The following is a 22,103-nucleotide window of genomic DNA, read 5'->3' on the forward strand; positions in this document are numbered from 1 at the left end:
TACATAAATTAGAAAAAGGCACAAATCGACTTTACTTTCTTGAGATTCCTTCATGGATTGATGTGTGCGCTGATTTGTGCGCGTTGTTGGTTGCTACTCAAGATGCATGCACAAGACTGGGCCACCTTACTACTACCACTGACACAACACAAGAGGTTGTACAGACTATTTGCACCTGTACGGTCTGTTGTACGGATGGCGGCGTGGGTGTACGAGCATGTACTAAAAAAATCGGATTCAAGACACTATTGCTCGAGGCAGAATCAACTTATAGCTTTGATACCAAATGTAGGAAACAATGAAGTGGAGGCTATGGTGGATAATAGAGAAACATGGCTATGGCTATGGCAAAAAGAGAGAGAGAGAGAGAGAGAGAAATAAAACACACCTCAATATGAGAGTGACAAAATGATTCAAATGCTTTCTTAGTTATCATTGAGAAGAGTGCCTTTAAATAGGCTTCATACATGCTACTAATACCGCTTAGCTTTTGTGATTAGGTGAGTGATTAGGCATGAGTGGGTGGCTCCATGATTCTCTCTACCTTTTTCCCTGAATCAGCTCCTTGATTCTACGAGAGGTAGATGCCCCTTTGACTTTTGCCTTGTGGTTACTTTCTGTATTTTATCCACTCTCTTTTACAAGAGTGTGTGCACATGCCTTTATGCTTTTATACTTGGATAAGGCTTGTTCTCCCACACCATAACTTGGCTGAGTTAATGCTAGTTGTTGGGCTCTAATGATGGGTTCATAAGACTGTTTTAAGTATCAGTCAATTAAAAGTTAGTAACCCTAATCACTCTGTGCATGTTTTGGAGAACATACTACATGACCAAAGGATACCAAGATTTACAGTCCAAAAAATCAATGAAAACTGAAGAAGGTAAATCACCTTGGCCACTGCCTTGATTGGGTAATCTGCCTTAAGCTTGGGATCCACACACTGCTTAACTTTGTCTTCGCTTAGTCTTGGAGTTGCCTGCATTAACACATCCTCACTTCTCAAAAAGCACTGATAGTTATAATGATTGTCCAGTAGTGCTAATTTATGAACTAGCTGGGAATGCATGTCTCACCCATGTAACCAGACTTTGCTGTCCACGTGGTAGGGTATGATCGACTGGCTTTCTCCCTGTGAGCAGCTCCAATAAAACCACTCCAAAACTGTAAACATCACTCTTCTGTGTCAACTGTCCTGTCATCGCATACCTGAAGGTAAAGATTTGTCAGCCTGTAGAAAAGAGAACTTATGCAAACACACCTTGATCACTTGTGAGCATGGATCTGGCATCTATCTGTAATCAAAGTCTTGACACTTTCCAACCAAATCCTTGCTTTTTTCATATACAAAATCAGAAGACCCCACAATGTGAGCCAAGATGGCACAAGATGTCTTTCCACAATATACTTACTCTCTTTCACACAACCCTAGCTGGTAGCGCCATTTCCCTTCTCCCACTTACAAGTGATAACCTATCTAGCCAATCCTAAATCTTTGTTCCTTTGGGGGCTTGCATGTGAACCTTATTTATCATTTGTCTTGATCTTACAATCATTGCAAATAATCTAAAGCATAACATTTTTGTTTGGTTTTTGACCCAGGAATTTTAACTGTCCATGCATTAATTGGTCCGTTGCTAAAGTGACTGAGCACACAAAAGAATCCAGTGGACAGAAAGTAGTATCATCTACATAAAAAAAGGACAAAAAACATGTAGACAAATATGTGATCTATGAACGTCTAAAGCACTGCAAGCGAGGCATTTAAGTAAGAAAGCTCTGACCCCTTACTCTGGAGCATGATAACCAAAGGTCCCAAGAACACGGGTAGAATGGAGACGGGCTGCCATGTCAGGTGCTTGATTTGAGAGATTAAAATCGGCAATTTTTGCAGTGTAGTCATCAAAGAGTAGAACATTGCTAGATCTGATGTCACGATGGATTATGAGAGGCTGCACTTTCTCATGCAAGTATTCTAAGCCCCTTGCCGCTCCCACTGCAATCTTCACACGTTGCATCCAATCAAGGACAGGACCGGGCTGGGCACCTTGGACACCTTTTCGGCCTTTATAAATCAGCACATATTACCAAGTCAGTTGATATTATGAACAATTGGTACAAGCTTTAGAGTATTATTCTCCATACTTAGCAAAGGAGAACAATTAGTCAATGAAACTCACAGTGTGGACAATGTCAACAATTTTTTTACCGTGTAGGATATCATGTAGAGAACCCATCGTTGCAAATTCATATGCCAATACTCGCAGATTGCCATCAACGTAGTATCCAATAAGCTCCACGACGTTTTCATTCTTCAGCCTTGAAACCCTTGACACCTGTACAGCTCATTGTTTGGTGTACCAAATGTGATAGGACAGGTCTCAGTGTGACGGTCTTACCACTTCACCAATAGATAATATAGCAAGCAAAAAAAACATTTATGACCTCATGACTACAAGCAAAACCTACCTGAGCTAAAAACTCGTTATCAGGCTCCTGCTGATTGCTGACGTCAAGTTTTTTAACTGCTGCAGATCTGCCATTATTCAGCCTCGCCAAGTAAACCCGTCCATACGAACCCTCACCTATCAAAGTATTTGCTCCAAAATTTTCAGTCGCCTCTCTCAATTCATCCAATGATATAGCCGGTGCTTCTATAGGCTGGACAGTTTGTGTAACTGGGTTCCGAACTGCCGGATTAGCCTTTTGGGCACCCGGATAACCTGTGCCATAGAAAAATTCTCTGTATCATTATAGCTAGCATGTAAAAATTTGTTTTGTTTACCGTTCCTTTTCTTTACATTATGTAAAAATAGTGTGCACCATACACAAATCAAAGCATTTCTTGCAAAACTGTAACCAAATTTCAAATTGATTTAAAAAAATATATTTCACATAGAATAGGTTACCGGCTGTACCAACCATTGTACCTGCTGTACCGGCTGAATGGAGAGTTGTACTTGCTGTACCAGCTCTATTGCATGAAGACCCGTGGTTTTTGGGAAAGAATCGGTACCCACACGGAGGTATATGGATTATATTGTTGGCTCGGCATTTCTACAGCCTGTGTTCCGGCTTGGTTGCCTCGTGTTGGGCTGTGTTATGACATTTGTATATGGATAATCCGGCATCTCCCGTGGGGAGAGTAAGGCCCGCAAAGCTTGTACATGATATTATTCTCCTTGGGTAATAAAATACTCCAAGAGGGGGGTCGGCCCATTCCGGCCTCTATGCAGTGTCACACGTGCAAGCTCCATTTTTAGCATTTGTGGATGTTTTGTCTAGCTTTATGTTTTATGCAAAGTGATGATGGATATGTGTTAAAGCTGTGGCCATGTTTAAATGTTTTAATATGCATTGATGATATCAACAAGTGTGTCAAAGGACCTAGTCCCCCGGGCACCGCCGCGAGTTACAAAAATAGGTAACTGAATTATTGGACCGACGTTTAGTTTAGCCAAGCACCTCGCCATACTATTCGCCTATCTTGCTAGTGCAGAAGGACGGTTCTTTCTGCATGTGTGTGGATTACCGGGCTTTAAAGTTTAAACAAACTTACTATCAAGGACTGGTTTCCAATCCCACGCATAGATGACATCCTCAATAAACTTGAAGGGTTTGCATGTTTCAGCCGCATTGACCTAAAGAGTAGGTATCACCAAGTACGTGTGGCACCACAAGATGTACACAAGACGGCCTTGTTGGAAAATATATCATCTCCAAATGGTCTTCATGTACCCTAGCATGCTTGTACTGGTCATTTCTATGAAGCTCTGCATTAGCATAGCTAGCAGACATCATTTAGGTCTTTTTCTAGCATTCTTATGAGTCTTTTTAGGCTATTTATGGCATATTTATGGCTCACGACTGCTGTCAACCTGCTGCAACTGGCCGACTTACTCATATGAGAGATATATAAGGGTTCACACCCTTCTCCTCATATCTCATCTCACTTTTGCATATTTGCTAGAGGTCATTGGCTATTGCAACAGTCTCTTATACTTGTAAGCACCTGCGGGCTTCCCTCATGCTCATTTTCAGCAATAAACATCTACCTACAGCCTTCTACAATTTGTACTTGGGCCTACAACATGTGTTTTCTCTTTCTTTCATGGTATCAGAGACAAATCTGACCTACAAGCAAGAAAGTGCTGCGTTTTTTATCTTGGAGAAGAGGCTTCCTCAAGAGTGCTACGTTTTCTGTTGTGCAGGACACAGCCACCTTCTGTGGAGGAGGAGGCGTAGTTGTCTGGCAGCAAAGCCACAGCCACCAACTGAAGGAACAGCAGCCACCTTCTTGTGGGGAAGGAAGAGGAGTAGTAGCCGCCACTCTGAAGAGAAGCCGCCCGCAGAGGAGATGAAGCGCACAGTCGACAGCCGCCTGCTGGAGCTGGAGCGCAGCCTGCTGGTGGTGGACACACAGCCGGCTGCTGTGGTAGGCAACGCAGCCTGTTTGGCTGCCTGTCTGGAGGCACATACACACCCGCCTGCTATGATAGGCAGCGCAGCCTGTTTGGCTGCCTGTCTAGAGGCGCAAACACAACCGCCTGCTATGGTAGCGCAGCCTGTACAGGAGGAGGGGCAGCAACCACTGTGCAGAGGAAGCAGCCACTTGTATGGGAGGAGATGCCTGGCTGCAGCCTGAAGAGGTGTGGAGGAACAGAGTCGCCGGCTGCTAAGGTGGTGGAGATGGAAGCGCACGATTGTGTGTTGAGGTGGTCGTGGTGCTTTCTTTTGTAGAGGTAGGAGAGAAGTAAACGATTAGAGCTGGCTGGCTCCCCATGTTTGCATGTGGGTGGCCAGCTCCATGGTGGTGTGAGTAGGTGACCATGCACCCACCCCCACACACACACAAGCACAAGTTAAGTGTGGCTCCCCACCTTGGCCCCTAAGTGGGTGCCCAAAGGGGGTGCCCACTTTTAAGTGAATGTGAACATACAAGCTTATAAAATGAAAGGTTAGAAAATAAACTATTAAACCAACATGTGCAATACACTTACCACCTGTTCACACGCAACAAAACTCGTCAGAAGACAGAGCAAACTTCACGACTCACTGGCAAGCGTCCTCGCTCAGTAAGTGACACGTCAAACAGGCAAACACAAAAAAACAAGTCATGCGAAAACAGTTTCAAACATGCAAAACATGAGTGCATGTGCAAATAGTATCATGGACATATCTCCCGTTCATGGAACAAGTACAAAATATCTGTCGGGCACAAAAATGGCACGAAGTAAAACATAAATCCTGGTCTTCCTATGGAGTGACAGTCCCATAGGTAAGACAGTTCCAGGCACGAGCCTCCCTATGGAGTGACAGTCCCATAGGCAAGACACGGCACGAATATTGGCTCTTCCATGGCGTGACAATCCCATGGATAGAACACAGTCCAGGTCATACACGGGTGGCACCAGTCTGGCTCCCGTCCATGCGACACCTTCCTGCTAACACACGGGTGGCACCAGTCTAGCTCCTGTCAAATGGTCGACCAATTGGTGACATCCCCCCGGGCTTCTAAAGAGTTGTTCTCAACTGAAAAGCCTCAAGATATGCCTGCAACAACTGTGGGTAGTAAACAAAATAGTCCTCATTCACCCATTTTGCATCAATAGGCAAATAATTTTTAAACTTCACAAGGTATCTCCTGCAAAGCTTCCCTGCAGGTAGCTTTCGCTCCTTGTGAAAAACAATCTGTTCTGGCTGGAGGATCTCCTCAAAATCATCAATCTCTGGGGGATGTTCCGTGACAGACTCGTCAGGATCTGGCCCCACATATTTCCGAAATAGACTCACATGAAATGCATTGTGAATCTTCCAGTGACTAGGTAAAGCAAGCCTGTATGACACTTCATTGATCTTCTGAATCACCTTGAAGGGTCCATAATAGCGAGGAGAAAGCTTAGGATATGATCTTTCTCGTCCTGGCCTCTTCCGAAGCCTAGCCTTCTCAAATTTCAGCAAAACCCAATCACCTTCTTTGACTTGCATGTCCCTTCTATGCTTGTCAGCAGCCATTTTATGCTTATCTTGTGACCTTGCAATGGCTGTCCGTACCTGACCAAAGACTACATCCAAGTCACGAACATATTCATCAGCTGCAAAAATCTCATCCTTTGTACGAAGGATGGGTGGCAATACCACTTTGCCATAAATAATCTCAAACGGAGTCTTTCCCGTGGAGACATGGATCATATTGTTGTAGGCAAACTCAACAAGTGGAAGATACTTCTCCCATGCAGTCTTTTGATCTGCCACAAAACACTTCAACAAATCCAACACAGCTGAATTTGCAGCTTCACTTTGGCCATCCGCTTGGGGATGATAAGCTGATGAAAACTCAAGTTTAGTACCCATGTTATCAAATAAAGCCCTCCAAAAGAGGCTGGTAGTCCTGGGATCTCTATCCCCAACAATGGATTTAGGCATACCATGATGCTTGAAAATATTAGCAAGAAAAAGCTTTACCATGTGATCAACTTTAATGGTTTTCTTGACGGACAAGAAATGAGCTTGCTTGCTAAACCTGTCCACAATGGTCCAAATAGCATCATTCCCATGCTGGGATCTAGGCAAGTCCATAATAAAATCCATAGTAATACTTTCCCAACGTTGCGAGGGAATAGGCAATGGCTGAAGCAAACCTGGAGGTTTTTGCCTATCAAATTTCACCTTTTGGCAAGTAATACATGCACGCACATAAGCCTCAATGTCTTTACGCATACTTGGCCAAAAGAAATCTTTCTCAATCATGCGTGTAGTAGGCATGATACCTCTATGACCAGCATAAGGTGGAGCGTGACATTCCTCCATAACCTTTGGTCACAAATCCTTCACCACACATAGGCAATTATCCTTCATAAGATAACCCTCATTGATAACATAAGAGGCATGTGAATGACCAGCCATCAAATCAGTCCATATATGGCAAAAATCAGCATCCAAATGATACAAATCTCGCATAGCAGATAAGTCCCCATGAGAGGCCACTGAGACTGCAGCTACATAAGGCCTCCTGGATAATGCATCTGCCACCACATTTTTCTTTCCCGGAGTATGCACAATCTGAAAATGAAACATGAAAAGAAAGTTTGCCATTCTCATCTGCTTCTCTGAAAGCTTTGTTTGAGATAGAAAGTATCTCAAGCTTTGATGATCTGTCTTGACTACAAATTCAGTCCCAAGAAGATAATGTTTCCATATCTTGAAGACATGAATTACAGCCAAGAGCTCTTTCTCATAGATATCCATATGAAGCTCAGCATCATGTAAACGATGGCTCTCATATGCAACTGCATGCCCTTCTTGATTTAGGACAGCTCCTATACAATCACCACAAGCATCACATTCAACTACGAATGACTTGTGCAAATCGGGAACAATCAATACTCGACCACATATAATAGCATGCTTGAGCTGCAAGAAAGCATCTTGTTCTTTTGTTTTCTTTGTGAGATCATGTAGAGGGGTGGCTATCATAGCAAAATGCCTTATGAAACGCCTATAATACAAACATAATCCCAGAAAACTACGTACTTGATGTACGTTTTGCAATTCTGCCCAATTACGAATGGTCTCTATCTTTGCAGGATCCATTGTTACTCCATCTTTGGATACAATATGACCCAGATAATGTATCTCTGAAAAAAAAAAACTCACTTTTCTTGGCATTAATGAAAAGTTTATGCTTCCGCAACTCTTCGAAAAATGTGACCAAATGAGTTCTGTGTTCCTACTCATTCTTGGAGAAAACCAAGATATCATCAAAGAATACTCCTGTGAATTTGCGATGAGGTCGGAATATCCTATCCATCATACGATTAAACGTGGCACGAGCATTGGTGAGACCAAAAGGCATTACCAAAAATTCATATAATCCAAAGGCTGTCCTGAATGCAGTTTTATGGACATCATGTGGTACCACTCGTATTTGGTGATAACCACTCTTTAAATCAAGTCGGCTGAAACAAGCCGAACCATCAAGCTTATCCAAAATATCATCAATACGCCGAATTGGGAATCTGTTCTTGATGGTAAGCTTGTTTAAAGCTCTATAGTGCACACATGCGGAATGAGCCGTCCTTCTTTTGAACAAGAAGTACAGGAGAGCAATAAGGTGAGGAACTGGGCTGAACCAAGCCTTTCTCTAAAAGCTCATTTACCTGCTTCATGATCTCTTCTTGTTGTGCAGCACTCACTCGGTATGCGGGTTTGGTGGGTGGAGAACTACCTGGCACAAGATCTATGCGATGATCTTCGGGCCTTTGGAGAGGTAATTCACCTGGCAATGTATCAGCAAAACAGTCGTTGAATGCATGAAGAAAATTCAGCCTTTCATTAGTCATAGCATCCACATTTTGATGACTTGGTACAATGCTATCACGAACAAAAACCAAGTACGCAGAAAGACTCTTTTTCATTGCTTTATTAATTTGGATGTGTGATACAGGTGGGAAGGAATCCCCTTCTTTGCCAGCATCAATAAAATGCATGCAGCCTTTATGCATAAAAGAAATCATATTGGTCTTGTACTCTTTGCGGGGCTCAAGCCTATGATGCCACGGCTTGCCCAGCAATACATCACATCCATTTAGTGGTGCAACTAGGAAACGTTCATTATCAAGGTAGCCCTAGATATGTATGCGCAACTTCCCTATCAATGGAGTAGCCTGCACCTCTTTACTAACAAATGCAGCTTCGGCTTCAATCTGAGGTCCCATGTTCTCAACCTCAATACCCAAAGCAGCTGCCATTTGTATAGAGATGAAGTTATCGGTTGCACAGTCATCAAACATGAATAAGGCGGGCTGATCCTTGATTTGCCCCCAAGCCTTGCATACCATTCGCTCTTTTGCATCATGTTTTGTGTTTCCCTGCACATCGGGAATTGCATGTACATTAGCCTTGGTCTGCTTGTCCTCGTGCTTTGGTTTGCGGTTAGGGCATTGTCTAAACATGTGGTCTTTGCTACCACAAGAAAAACATTTTCCCTCCTTGGCATATTGCTCTCTTTGCTCCAGGTTCAAGCCGAATTTGTTCTTCTTTGGGCCCTGATCTTTAGATGTGGTATTTTCAGCTTTACCACCCTTGTGGGTCTCCCAGAAGTTCTTTTTAGGTGGCTGTCCACCTTTTTGCAGATTTGGGACAGCCTTGTCTTTCCCCTTTGAACTGCCTTGATCCTGCTTAATTTTGAGCACCAATTGCTCCGTAGCAAGAGCAGAAGCTGTGAGCTGTTGCAAAGTATGTTTCAGGTGCAATTCAATGCCCGAACGATATGCTGGTTGCAGTCCAGAGCGAAACTTCCTCTTTCTTTCATCCTCCGTGATTTGCATAAAAGGAGTTACTTCCAGCAACACTTTCCAAAACTTGTTAACATACTGTTGCACGCTTTCATTATCTCTTTGCTCAAGTCTATCCCACTTTTGGGTGAGAGTTTGCTCCGCATTTGGTGGCAAAAACTGAGCATAGAATCTATCCTTAAATTCCTTCCAGGTGCAAATGGGGTCCTTGGTGATCTTTTCAGTGATCCACCAATGAGCAGCGGTTCCTTTCAAAAACATGCTAGCATGGCGTACTTTTGACTTCTCAGTGAAGTCCTCATCGCTAAAGGCAATGTCAAACTGTGCCACAAATGCTAACACTTTGGAAGCATCATGCTCTCCATGAAAAACATCAAACTTAACAGATTTGTCACCTGCTTTAAATTCCTTGAGCTTTCTGGCATGAGGCTCATGGTCTTCTCTTTTTCTTTTCCCCTTATCCAACGGGGCAACCCTATCTGCATGGGCTCCATGGGCCATCATGGAAAAGTTTCATGAAGCACGGTGGCATGTGCTCCACGAACTTGAAAATCAGATGCATGTGACTTTCTTGCATAAGGCAATGTCTCTCCATGATGCCCAAAGAGGTGCGTGATTATTGTATCAAGACTCGAGTAATGAACATGTCACAGATGATAGAGAATGCTATGACAGCTAATGCATTTCTCACTGGAGGTTCATCTGGGTTTAAAGGAAGTAAGAACTCGAGCAAGAAAGCTGAAAAATCTGGGCATGCTTCACGTGATGCTAAAGGGTCTTCAGAGACGCAGTATAAGAAGTTGCCAATGCCCAAGAGATCTTCTAAGGAAAGACAGGCTTTGAGAGATGCTCGGAAATGTTTTTACTGTACTGAAGAGGGACATATGTCATTCAATTGTCCCAAGAGAAAGTCCCAAAAGGACTCTAACAATAAAGGAGAGCCCAAGTCAAAGAAACCAAAACCTTCTGCAGGGTTAGTTCCTGATCTTGTTGGGGAATAGCTAGGTGGTGAAGAGACAGAGTTGTGCAGGGCCTGGGGCAAAGTGAGAGATCAAAATGCCTTGATATTCTTTGACACAGGTGCTAGAGTCAACTTTATTTCACCGGATTTGGCTGGCCGATTGGGGATTCGTGCAGAGGAGATGGGGCCGTTATATAAGGCTAACATGGCTTGTCCAGGGTATGCAGAACCCGTTACTCCTATCATTCGGAAGCTAAGGCTTCATTTGCAGGGTTATGTGGACAACGAAGAGTTTTTCATCATGCCACTTGATGGCTGTAATGTTTTGTTGGATATGCCATGGTGCCACATGAAGGTGCTGAACAGTTAGGGTTAGGGTTTGGAGGTACTTCCAACAGAAACGTGAGAGGCAGAGAGAGAGGACACGACTAGCTCTTGTATTCAGTTATGATAAAGTGAAGTACAATAGCCACATAATGAAGTGACCTAAAAGATGTGTTCACATGTCCGGCCATAAAGTGTGCCAGGTGGACCAAATCACTTATAAACTATTATAAGTGAAACTAAGCTAAACTGGGGGAAAAAACCTCCACTAACTGAAGTAAAAAGTGCCCCAGTAATCTACTGATGATCACTAGCACTCCTCTGGGTGCATACACAGCACAAAACCCAACAAACCCCCCTGGAGTGATATGTGATCACTGTACATCATCCACCAAAAGGAAACAAATTCGAAGCAATGCGGAATGCTTCGAATTTCGGACGTGGTAATGCCTTGGTGAAGATGTCTGCCACATTCTCATCTGTAGGACAGTAGATCAGACTGATATCACCTGCCTGGAGTCTCTCCCAAACAAAATGATAGTGAATCTCAATGTGTTTCGTGCGAGCATGAAACACAGGATTCCTGGCCACAGCAATGGCACTCTGACTATCAGTATAGATAGGTGTAGGCTCCTCCACTGAAATATCCATATCAGTCATGAGACGACGCAGCCAGACACACTCAACAGTAGTAGTGTAGGCTGCTCTGTACTCTGCCTCACAAGACGAAGTGGCCACTCTGGTCTGTTTCTTGCTTAGCCAAGAAATACATAAAGAGCCAAGAAAGAAACAATTTCCACTAGTGGAATGTCTGGTATCAAAATCACCAGCCCAATCTGAATCGCTGTAAGCATATAACTGCAGGTCACTCCCCTCAAGATAAAGCAATCCAAGAGACAAGGTACCTTGCAAATACCGGAATACACGCGTCACAGCTTGCCAATGTGACAATCGCGAGCTGTGCATGAATCTGCTCAACTGAGATACGGCATACTGAATATCTGGCCGTGTAGTACACAAGTAAATAAGGCACCCAACAGCCTGAGCATATGTAGTGGCATCAAAGGAAATACTGTCATCTTGTAGAGACAGTTTCATCCCAGGCTCCATAGGAATGCTAATAGGCTTGCAATCCTGAAATTTAAACTTCTCCAGAAGTTTAGCAACATATCGAGATTGCAACAACCCAATGCCTCTGTTATCCTGCACAAACTGTATGCCCAAATAGTAGTGTACGAGCCCCAAATCAGAAATGTCAAATGTGTGTTACAGCATCTCTTTAAAAGCTGCAATTTTGTCATCATTTGATCCCATGAGCAAAAGATCATCTACATAAAGACTGATGACCAGCAGATCTTTCTCTTCTTTCTTTACATACAAAGTGGCTTCTGATGGACTGTTCACAAAGCCTTGAGTGAGTAGGAAAGCATCTATCTCTGCATACCCAGCTCATGGAGCTTGTTTCAAACCATGCAAGGCCTTTTTCAGCCTGCATACTTTACCTTCATGACCATGTTCTGCAAAACCTATGGGCCGATATACATAAACTTCCTCCTCGAGGTCCCCATGTAGAAAAGCAGTCTTGATGTCCAACTGGTGAACAACCCAACCACGATGTGCAGCCAATGCAATGACACACCTAAGTGTCGACATACGGGATGTAGGAGCAAATGTCTCCTCATAATCAATGCCCTTCTTCTGTGCATAGCCGTTTGCAACTAGACGGGCTTTGTACCTGTCAATGGATCCATCTGCATGTCTTTTCAACTTATAGACCCACTTAGTACCAATGGCTTTCTTGCCTTTGGGCAGATCAACCAAATCCCATGTTTGATTCCTTTTAATAGAATCAAGCTCATCCTGCATGGCTTTATTCCAATGCACATTGTCTCGTGCATCCACAAAGGAATCAGGCTCATCATCATCCTGTAAACTGGCTGCCATAACCATATTCAAATCCATGATGTGTGCATGCTCATTGGTCCTTGTCTCCCTACGAGTACGACCAACAAGAGGACCCTCTAGATGGCTGTCCTGTAATGTCCTCAAATACCATCTAGGTATGTGTCTGACCTGTGCCTGCTGCCCCATATTTGGCTCAACTTCTGGCTCAATTTGCTGCTGAATTTCTGCACCACCTTCATGATTGGCTGGCTGTCCTGTACCCTCATGAGTTGGATCACCAACTGTGGAATGAAACTCCATAGGTAGTAGACCTTCAAACACATCATTTTCAGCCTGATTTGCATCATAACCAGCCATGGATATTTCTGATTTTTCATCAAAAATCACATCCCGACTAGTGAATATCTTCTTGGACAGTGGGTCATATAACCGGTAGCCCTTGCTCTCACGGCTATACCCAACAAAAATGCATTTTGTGGCTTTATCATCCAACTTCCTCCTCAACTCTTTGGGTATATGTGCATATGCAAGACACCCAAAAGTACGAAAATGTGATACCGAAGGCTTGCGGCCATGCCAAGCCTCAAAAGGAGTAATGGAAACCAATGCCTTTGTGGGACATCGATTCAAAATATGACAAGCACACATAACAGCTTCCACCCAAAAGATATGTTGTAGCTTCTTTGCCTTTAACATACATCTGGCCATCTCCATGAGTGACCGATTCTTCCTTTCTACAACCCCATTTTGCTGTGGAGTATAAGGAGTAGTATACTGATGTTTGATACCTCTACTCTCAAGAAAGGAATTCAACATGTGTGACATATATTCCCCCCCTCGGTCAGAACGGAGAGTCTTAACCTTGCATCCTGACTCTGTTTCAACAAGTGCTACAAAGGCCAAAAATGCATCATATACCTGTGATTTCTGTGTCAACGGATAGACCCAGCATATATACGAGAGAAGTCATCAATAAATGTAGCAAAATAGAAGCAACCTCCTAATGACTTCGTCTGCATGGGACCACAAAGATCACTGTGTATAAGCTGCAACTTTGCAGTTGCTCGTAGAGCCTGATCACGTGGAAAGGAAAACCGATGCATTTTTCCCAAAATACATCCTTCACAAATGTGATCTGGAGGCTTCTCCATAAGAGGTAGGTCTGTGAACATGTTATGTCGCTGCATAAGCATAAGACTACCAAAATTTACATGCCCCATGCGAGCATGCCATAACTCCGCATCAACCATAGCTGGAGTAAGAGTGAATGCATTATAAGCAAACTGATCCACTGGCTGAAATGCATCCAACTGATAAAGTCCATGACATAATGTACCAGTAAGCATCGCATTAGCTTTGTCTCTGACCATGCATTTGTCATCATCAAAGTGGACTTGCATACCACAGTGTGCTAAAGAAGAAATGGACAACAAATTCTTCTTAATCCCTGGTACATATAAGGCATCTGTAAGGCGAAGAATAGAGCCATCAATGGCTGTGAGCTGAATCTCCCCAATGCCACGAACTGGATATGAAGCATTATTGGCACACTGAATAGTTTTGCCAACAGGGGCAGGGCCTACATGACAAAACAAATCCCTAGGAGATGTGATATGCTTTGAAGCACCACTATCAAAATACCAAGTACATGCATGCTCTGTCATACTGAGTGCTTGTGAAGACCAAGAGGCATCATAGCTGCATGTATAGAAACAGTAATCCCTGTCCTCAACAAAAGAAGCAGTCTCTAGAGGAGCTTTAGAGGCATCATTTACAGACATCCGAGATTCCTTTGCCTTCTCTTTGGCAATCCTTTTTCTACACTCTGTGATGTAGTGACCTGGCTTCTTACAGTAATGGCATTTGCCCTTCTTCTTGGGCTGTCCATCACCTTTCTTGGTATCCTGAGATGAACCACCATCACCTGAATTCTGATTTGAACTCTTTGGCTGAGATTTGCCTTTCCCTTTTTGACTTGTAGTAAATGCTTGTTCAGCACTTGTGTTCATATTCATATTCTTCCTGATTTGCTCTTCTTGTAGCAAGAGAGCAACAAGTTCCTGATACTTAAGGGGTTCAACAGCATTCCTCATGCTGAGGTTCAAAGAGGTATGAAAGGCCAAGTAAGATCTTGGCAAAGAGTTCAGGATGGTGGAGACAAGCTGTGTCTCAGGAATAATCTCATCCACATTGATGAGTTGCTCTCTCAAATCCTGCAACTTGTTTAAGTGGCTAGACATATCATCTCCTTCATGCATTTTCTGATTTTCCAGCTCTCTTTTCAAAAATGAGATCCGAGCCTCATTACGAGCAACATACATCTGCTCCAAAGTCACCCATGCATTCCGTGAAGAGCCAGCTGAACGAATATGAGGTATAATAGACCTCTGTACTGACAATGCAATGAGTGACAAGGCTTGTGCATCTCTGGCATCCCATGTCTTCTGAGCATTTGTTCTTTAAACAGGCAATGGCTGACCTGGTGCCTGCACCTGTTGTCCTCGTCCACGAGCACCCCCTTGGGGAGGAGTCTCTGGAGCCAATGGACCTGGACGTGGTTCATCACCACTAACAAAATCCCAAAGACCTTTTGCCACGAGCACATTTCTCAGCATAAAACTCCACAAGGAGTAGTTCATGCCGTCCAACTTGTCTTCCTTAGACAAATACGTGAATACATCACTCTGCTGTTGATTTGCCATTATGCCAATGCACAATGTTGTACCTGTGTATCAAGAAACCCAATAGCAAGAACCCTGAAAGCAATTGTACTCCACTGAATACAGCTAACCCAAATATGCCTGCACTCTCAATCCTCTGAATGTGCAACACAATGCACCACTGACTGAGTAGAGCAGCAAAAATGGCTTACACAGTGCCAAAATGCCCAAAAAAATGCCCAAAGTTACTGCACCCAAAACTTTGCAAGAAACATGTAGAGATTTCTTTGCAAGAAAATCTGCCTGTATCTGCCAAAAATTTTCATAGAGAAAAATGCCCAAATTTCAAAACTTGTAAAGCTTACCACAACTGTGATTTTTGCAGGTACAAGTTGACTGTAGGTGAACAGCAGTTCGAAGCAGGCGTAGCAGGTTCTGGTCTACTGTACGGAGCAGGTACAGTTGACTATACGACGACTGTACGGAACAGGTACACGCAGCAGATGCAGTACGGAAACTGCAGTCGACTGGTTGACTTCAGATATGCGCAGCAGGTACAGTCGACTGGTACTGAACTGTGCAGGGCGAGCAGGTACACAGCAGGTGTAGGTCGCCTATACGGACAGCTGTACGGCTGTCTGCGCAGTACTGTACTGCTGTCTGCGCTGAAGAAGCTGCAACTGATGGCGAGGACCAGCACGTACAGGGCAGGCACAGTGTACGAAACAGGGCAATAGCCTGTACGGAGTTGTGTAGCTGTCGGCGAATTGTACGGACAGCTGCAGGGTATGGGCAGTTGCAGGCGAACCAGCTCTGATAGTACGGACAGCTCATGGCGATGGCTTGTACAGATGGCTCTGATACCAAATGAAGGTCCATTGCCACTTTTTGATTGATGACTTGGCTGACAACACCATTAAACTCATTTAGATGGGCTGTCATAGACGCCCCTTCCTTCATTTGAAGACCTATGAGTTTCTTCAACCAATACACTTTGCTTGAGGCACTTTGCTGGACATACAAGTCCTGTAATCTTTGCCACATTCCCCAAGCTGTCTTCTCTTCACGTATGCTGAAAAGTAAAGTGTCTGACACAGACAACATGATAGTGGATCTTGCTAGCTCATCCATATCTTCCCATTCTTCAGCAGTAAGAGAAGCGAGCATTACACCCCTTTCTTTGATGGGCTTGTGCTGCTTCTTCTGGAGCAACACATTATAGCACTGGGTTTGCCAAATGTCATAATTATGTGAGCCTTCAAGCTTTTTGATGTGAAGCAATGAAGAGCTCTCATCGTGGTTGCCATAGCAATATGCAACCTTTGACACAGTCAATGCCTGACTCCCTGCAAGATGTGCAAACACTGCACCAAAGCACACAAAGTGCTCACTGTTGTTCTCCCAAAGTTTATCTCCCACTGCGGAAGCACGAATGCAACTCTCCTCCCACTGAATGTGATAAAAACACCAAAATCTGGTTGCTGCAGATTTATGACAGCACCTTAGATGTGCTCTGTTCCCCTTCCAAAGTACTATACAACAGTACTAAGTGCTCACCAATGATGTACCAAATCTGTACCGGCAAGTACAGCAGCTGAAAATGAACCTTTTCCTCACTCAAATCAATGTACAGCCATGCCAAAACTTGTACAAAGTTGTACCAAATCTGTACCAGCAAGTACAGCAACAATAAATGCTCTCCTGGCTGTCCAAATGAGTGAAAATCAGACCTTGACAGTCCCCACCACTGCATAAAACAGTCCCGGGCAGAAATTGGGCAAAAGCCCCTTGACTGCAAGTGGATTTCTGAGGATTCAAGGCATAAAAGTCTTCCCTGCTGCTTTGCCAAGCTCAACAAGCACAAAATCTTGAAAAGCCCCTTGATTCAAGATCAATTTCTAATCATGAATGGTACATTAATGCACATGAAGGCATCCAGAGTCTTCACAATGCTTCCCCCTGGCCACATATACAACCAATACATAAAAGCCCTTTGATTTACTGACACATTGAGTGCTTGACAGGCATCAACACATTGCCCAAAGCATCAAATGCCAGCGCCTGCATGCAAATCAATCCAATTGACACAAAAGCCCTTTGATTTGCACTCCAATTTCCTGCAATTTTGCCCCGAATGTGAGATTGCTCACATCATACAGCATGTATGAATGCCCAATGGCACAATTACATCAAAAGCCCCAAATGTTGACACCCAATTTCCTGCAAATTGACCCGGAATGTGACCAATGTCACGCAATGTTGCCAATTTTGCTCAAAATCTGAGCCATTTGGACCTGTACCTGCTCAATTGATGAAAATGGACATGCAAATCCCAAAAAAATTGAAGCAAATACCTCGTACAAATTGAAGCAAATACCTCGTACAAATTTCTGATTTCTTGCGATTTGCAGGTACTGATGCTGTATTCGTGCAGGTGGACGGTAGCGGAGGAGCTCTGCAGTGATCACGCCATGGCGGACCTCACACAACACCTTGACTTATGCCTGGTCGCTTCTGGCCAATGCACACACAGACTGCGCCCAGCACACACCTGGTCATATGCCTGGTCGCTTCTGGCCAATGCACACACAGACTGTGCCCAGCACACAAGAACCAGCACACACCTGGTCGTATGCCTTGTCGCTTTTTCTCCAGGTTCGAAACTCCCGTAGAAGCTCGCGGGTGAATCTCCCGAGAAGCAGGCGTATGCGTGCGATGTTGGCGTTGGTGCGTAGCTCTCCTCGTGGGCGACAGGACCTCCACAGGTGCAGAAGACGTCGGGTCCAAAGGCTTACGGCACGCTGGTGGGTCACCAGCCCCAACCCCTCCGCTCCGCACTCCTCCGGCCTCACCACGTTGCTGCTACGCACTCAGGTGTCGCAGTGATGTGCCTTGTAAATGAAGCGTTCGAATCCGCGTTCGTCTGAAGGGTACCCTTCTCCGCCATAACTGCACCTTGTCTAGACTCCTGCGAACAGGTGTAGTGCTGAAAAGCTAGGGTTCCCACAACCAGGGCTCTGCGCAAGACACAAGAGGAGGAGAGTGGGCGAGTAGCAGAAAACACACAGAAGAGCAAGCCGAGTTTCAAGACAGGGTGCCTTCACAGGTGGACACGAACACGAAAAACAGTAGGCTCTGATACCAGTTGAAGGGAGAGAGTTAGGGTTTCATGTGGGAGACATACACAGAGAAGAAGGGAGAGAGAGAGAGAGACATGTGGGGATAAGTCAACTCACAGTATAAGTGTGTGACTCCCCTATCACACATGTATATTTGCTCTAGTACACATAGTGCACTTAGTACATTAAAAGTACTAAGTGTACTATGTACTATAAAACTTATGGGCTAGTACACACTATAAGGGTGGGCATAATGCCTTTACCCCAACAGGGTTAGGGTTTGAAGGTACTTCCAACAGAAACGTGAGAGGCACAAAGAGAGGACACGACTAGCTCTTGTATTCAGTTATGATAAAGTGAAGTACAATAGCCACATAATGAAGTGACCTAAAAGATGTGTTCAGAATGGCGAAGGACTTTGCCAAAGCCTTTCGTCGAAAGTCCCGCCAAAGCCAGCTCCCTCATCCTTTAAAAGATTTCAGACACCGGGAAGTTCTTCCAACTTTCCGCCTCCAAAGAGACACCAAGGTCCTAATCAGAATGTGGAGACGGGAAGCTTCAGAAATGAAGGAAGACCTTTCCCCCGAAGTACATTCTTAGGAACTTCGGCTCTCTCATGTCCGGCCATAAAGTGTGCCAGGTGGACCAAATCACTTATAAACTATTATAAGTGAAACTAAGCTAAACTGGGAAAAAAAACCTCCACTAACTGAAGTAAAAAGTGTCCCAGACTCCCAGTAATCTACTGATGATCACTAGCACTCCTCTGTGTGCGTACACAGCATAAAACCCAACACCACAGAGTGCATGCGATGGTGGATACATACAATAGGAAAATTACTCTGACTCATAGAGGGAAAGAACATGTTTTGGATGTAAAACTTAAAGGGGAATCTGTTCCTATTGTATCAGCTTCGGCAATTTCATCAGTAATAAGAAAGCATCTTTCCGCGTACTTGATTTATGTAAAGGATGCACAAGATGATAAGCCTAAGTCTAATTTGTCTATGCTAGATAAGGACAAGACTGATTTCTTATGTGGGTCCCAAGATTGTTTTTCCGAGTCATTGACAGGAGAACTTCCTCCTGAGAGGCCAAAAGATCATGCCATTGATCTAATTCCTGGTAGTACTCCACCAAATAGACCGCCGTCCCGTGTTAGTGCAGCCCAACAGGAAGAAATTATGAGTCAGGTACAGGAGCTTTTGAATAAAGGGTTGATACAGCTTAGCTCATCACCCTTTTGCTCACCTGTACTCTTAGTGCAAAAGAAGGATGGTTCTTGGCGCATGTGTATTGATTACAGGGCGCTGAACAAGAACACCATCAAGAATCGATTCCCCATTCCGAGGATCGATGACATTTTGGACCGCTTACAGGGCTCCACAGTCTTTAGTCGCATTGACTTGAAAAGCGGGTATCATCAGATACGTATTAGACCCGAGGATGTGCATAAGACAGCATTTCGAACCACGTTTGGGTTGTATGAATTCTTGGTTATGCCCTTTGGTTTGACAAATGCACCTGCCACATTTAACAGAATGATGGACAGGATTTTCAGGCCTCATAGAGCGTTTGTGAGCACATTCTTTGATGATATGATTGTGCATTCCCAAACTGAGGAAGAGCATAGAAGGCATTTGGCCATTGTGTTTGCAGAACTCAGGATCCATAGGTTGATTGTTAATGGCAAGAAGAGTGAGTTTTTCTTGCAAGAGATACATTTCTTGGGGCATATTGTGTCTAAGCATGGAGTCCGTATGGATCCAGCGAAGGTGGAAGCAATTCTTAATTGGCCAGATTTGAGGACCGTGCATGATGTACGCAGCTTTCTAGGATTGTGTTCCTATTACAAGCGATACATACGGTATTTTGCTGAAATTGCTTCGCCTCTTCATGCCTTAACAAAGAAGGCAACTCCGTTTAGATGGGCTGATCGGGAAATTACAGCCTTCAAAAAGCTCAAAGCAAAGCTTACTTCGGATCCAGTATTGGTGTTACCGGACCTCCGAAAGGCTTTTGTTGTCCAGTGTGATGCATGTGGAAGTAGCATTGGGGCAGTTCTCATGCAGGAGGGACATGTGATAGCCTATGAGAGTAGAATATTGCAAGATGCCGAGAAGCATTTACAGGTTTATGAGAAAGAGATGTTGGCTGTAATTCATGCTCTTTCTACATGGAAACACTACTTGCTTGGGGCTGATTTCACTGTGCAGACAGATCATCAGACCTTGCGTTATTTCCTCACGCAAACTAAGCTTTCAGAGAAGCATATGCGTTGGGCAAACTTTTTGTCTATGTTTCACTTCCAAATTGTGCATGTGGAAGGCAACAAGAATGTAGTGGCAGATGCTTTGTCACGCAAGCCACAGGTCTCAGCAGTTTCACTTGCTTATCATCATGAGCTTGATGAAATGAAAGAGCAGTATGCCCATGATGCGGACTTTGAAAGGTTGTATGATCAGATGTCTGAGGGTCAGCGGCATGCGCATTATACTCTCAGAGATGGGTTTTTATTGATGCATGGCAGACTGTGTGTTACCAGGCCATTGCGACTCAAGGTTATGATTGAAAGTCATGCTCCACCGTATGTATGCAGGTCATAGAGGTATTGACGCCGCGGTAAAAGCAGTGGAGACTTTCTTTTATTGGCCAACCTTGAGAAGAGATGTTGATGCCTTTGTTAGGCGATGCATCGTATGTCAGAAGGTAAAGTTTAACCGTCAAAAGACACCAGGGTTACTACAGCCTTTACCTATTCCAGATAGACCTTGGGAGAGCATTGCCATGGATTTTATATTTGATCTTCCACGGACACAAACGGGTAATGATGGCATTTGGACTATCATATGCAGGTTCAGTAAGCAGGCTCATTTCATTCCCATGCGTAAGACGATCAAAGTGGATCATATGGTGAAGTTGTTCATGGCGAACATCTTCAAGTATCATGGCTTGCCTACGTCTATCATTAGTGACCGTGATCCACGGATGACGAGTTTGTTCTGGAGAGGGTTGTTTGACAACATGGGTACAACTCTCAAGTTTTCATCATCATTTCATCCACAAACAAATGGTCAGTCGGAAGAGGCTAACTCTACACTGTTAGATCTTCTCAAGTGTTATGTGTCAGAGCACAAGCAACAATGGGAAAAGTATCTTCCTTTGGTGGAGTTTGCATATAACAACATTGTCCATACCTCAACAGGCAAGGCGCCTTTTGAGATTATGGAAGGAGGGAAGAAGGTACCACCCATTTTGCATACAAAGGATAAGATCTTTGAGGCTGATCAATATGTGGAGAGTATGGATGAAGCTTATCGGAGAGTTAAGTTGGCACTCCAGAAAACTCAGCAGAAGCAAAAGAAAGCCGCAGACCGTCACAGACGTGCTTTAGAGTTTGCATTGGGTGATTGGGTTCTTTTGCGCTTTGAAAAGGCTAGACTCAAGAAGATGAAGGGTAAAGAGCGCTTATTCCCTAAGTTGAGCATGCATTATTATGGGCCTTTTCAGGTATTGGAAAAGATTGGTGAGGTAGCCTATCGTTTGAAGCTACCAGATCACTGGAAGATTCACAATGCTTTTCACGTGAGTCTCCTTAGACCTTTCCATGGGGATGTGCTGAGGATGTATTAGATGAGGCTCAGCCGAAAGTTGAGGAACTTGATGAGGTTCTTATTCCAGAGCAGATACTGGCACATAAGGAAAGAAAGGTACGAGGTAAAGTTTCCCGTCGCTATCTTGTGAACTTCAAGAACTATTAACCGATGGATGCGAAGTGGATGGAGGAAGGTGACTTAACAGATTCACCTCAGGTTTTGCAGCTTTATCTCGATGCCTT

At 44.1% G+C, this 22,103-nt stretch overlaps 1 protein-coding gene across 8 annotated transcripts in view; it reads right to left on the reverse strand.

Annotated features, from left to right (window-relative positions):
• The window catches only part of LOC147628407 (protein CYTOSOLIC ABA RECEPTOR KINASE 7-like), a 56,331-nt gene that overhangs the window by 28,828 nt on the left and 5,400 nt on the right, over positions 1 to 22,103 (reverse strand). For 4 of the 8 annotated variants that reach the window (XM_086813530.1, XM_086813529.1, XM_086813526.1 and 1 more), the window contains exons 3-7: positions 2,470 to 2,723; positions 2,210 to 2,336; positions 1,792 to 2,065; positions 1,077 to 1,209; positions 893 to 979 (exon numbers count right to left, since the gene is read on the reverse strand). In XM_086813530.1, coding sequence (XP_086669656.1) covers positions 893 to 979; positions 1,077 to 1,209; positions 1,792 to 2,065; positions 2,210 to 2,336; positions 2,470 to 2,723 — 875 coding nt within the window. Of the gene's footprint in view, positions 1 to 553; positions 757 to 892; positions 999 to 1,076; positions 1,210 to 1,791; positions 2,066 to 2,209; positions 2,337 to 2,469; positions 2,724 to 22,103 lie in introns of those variants that run through there. The other 4 variants (XM_086813525.1, XM_086813524.1, XM_086813523.1 and 1 more) reach the window with 3 other exon arrangements.

The sequence above is a fragment of the Cibotium barometz genome, chromosome 19, assembly GCF_041138505.1.
Source record: "Cibotium barometz isolate CiBa-2024 chromosome 19, ASM4113850v1, whole genome shotgun sequence".
Lineage (NCBI taxonomy): Eukaryota > Viridiplantae > Streptophyta > Polypodiopsida > Cyatheales > Cibotiaceae > Cibotium > Cibotium barometz.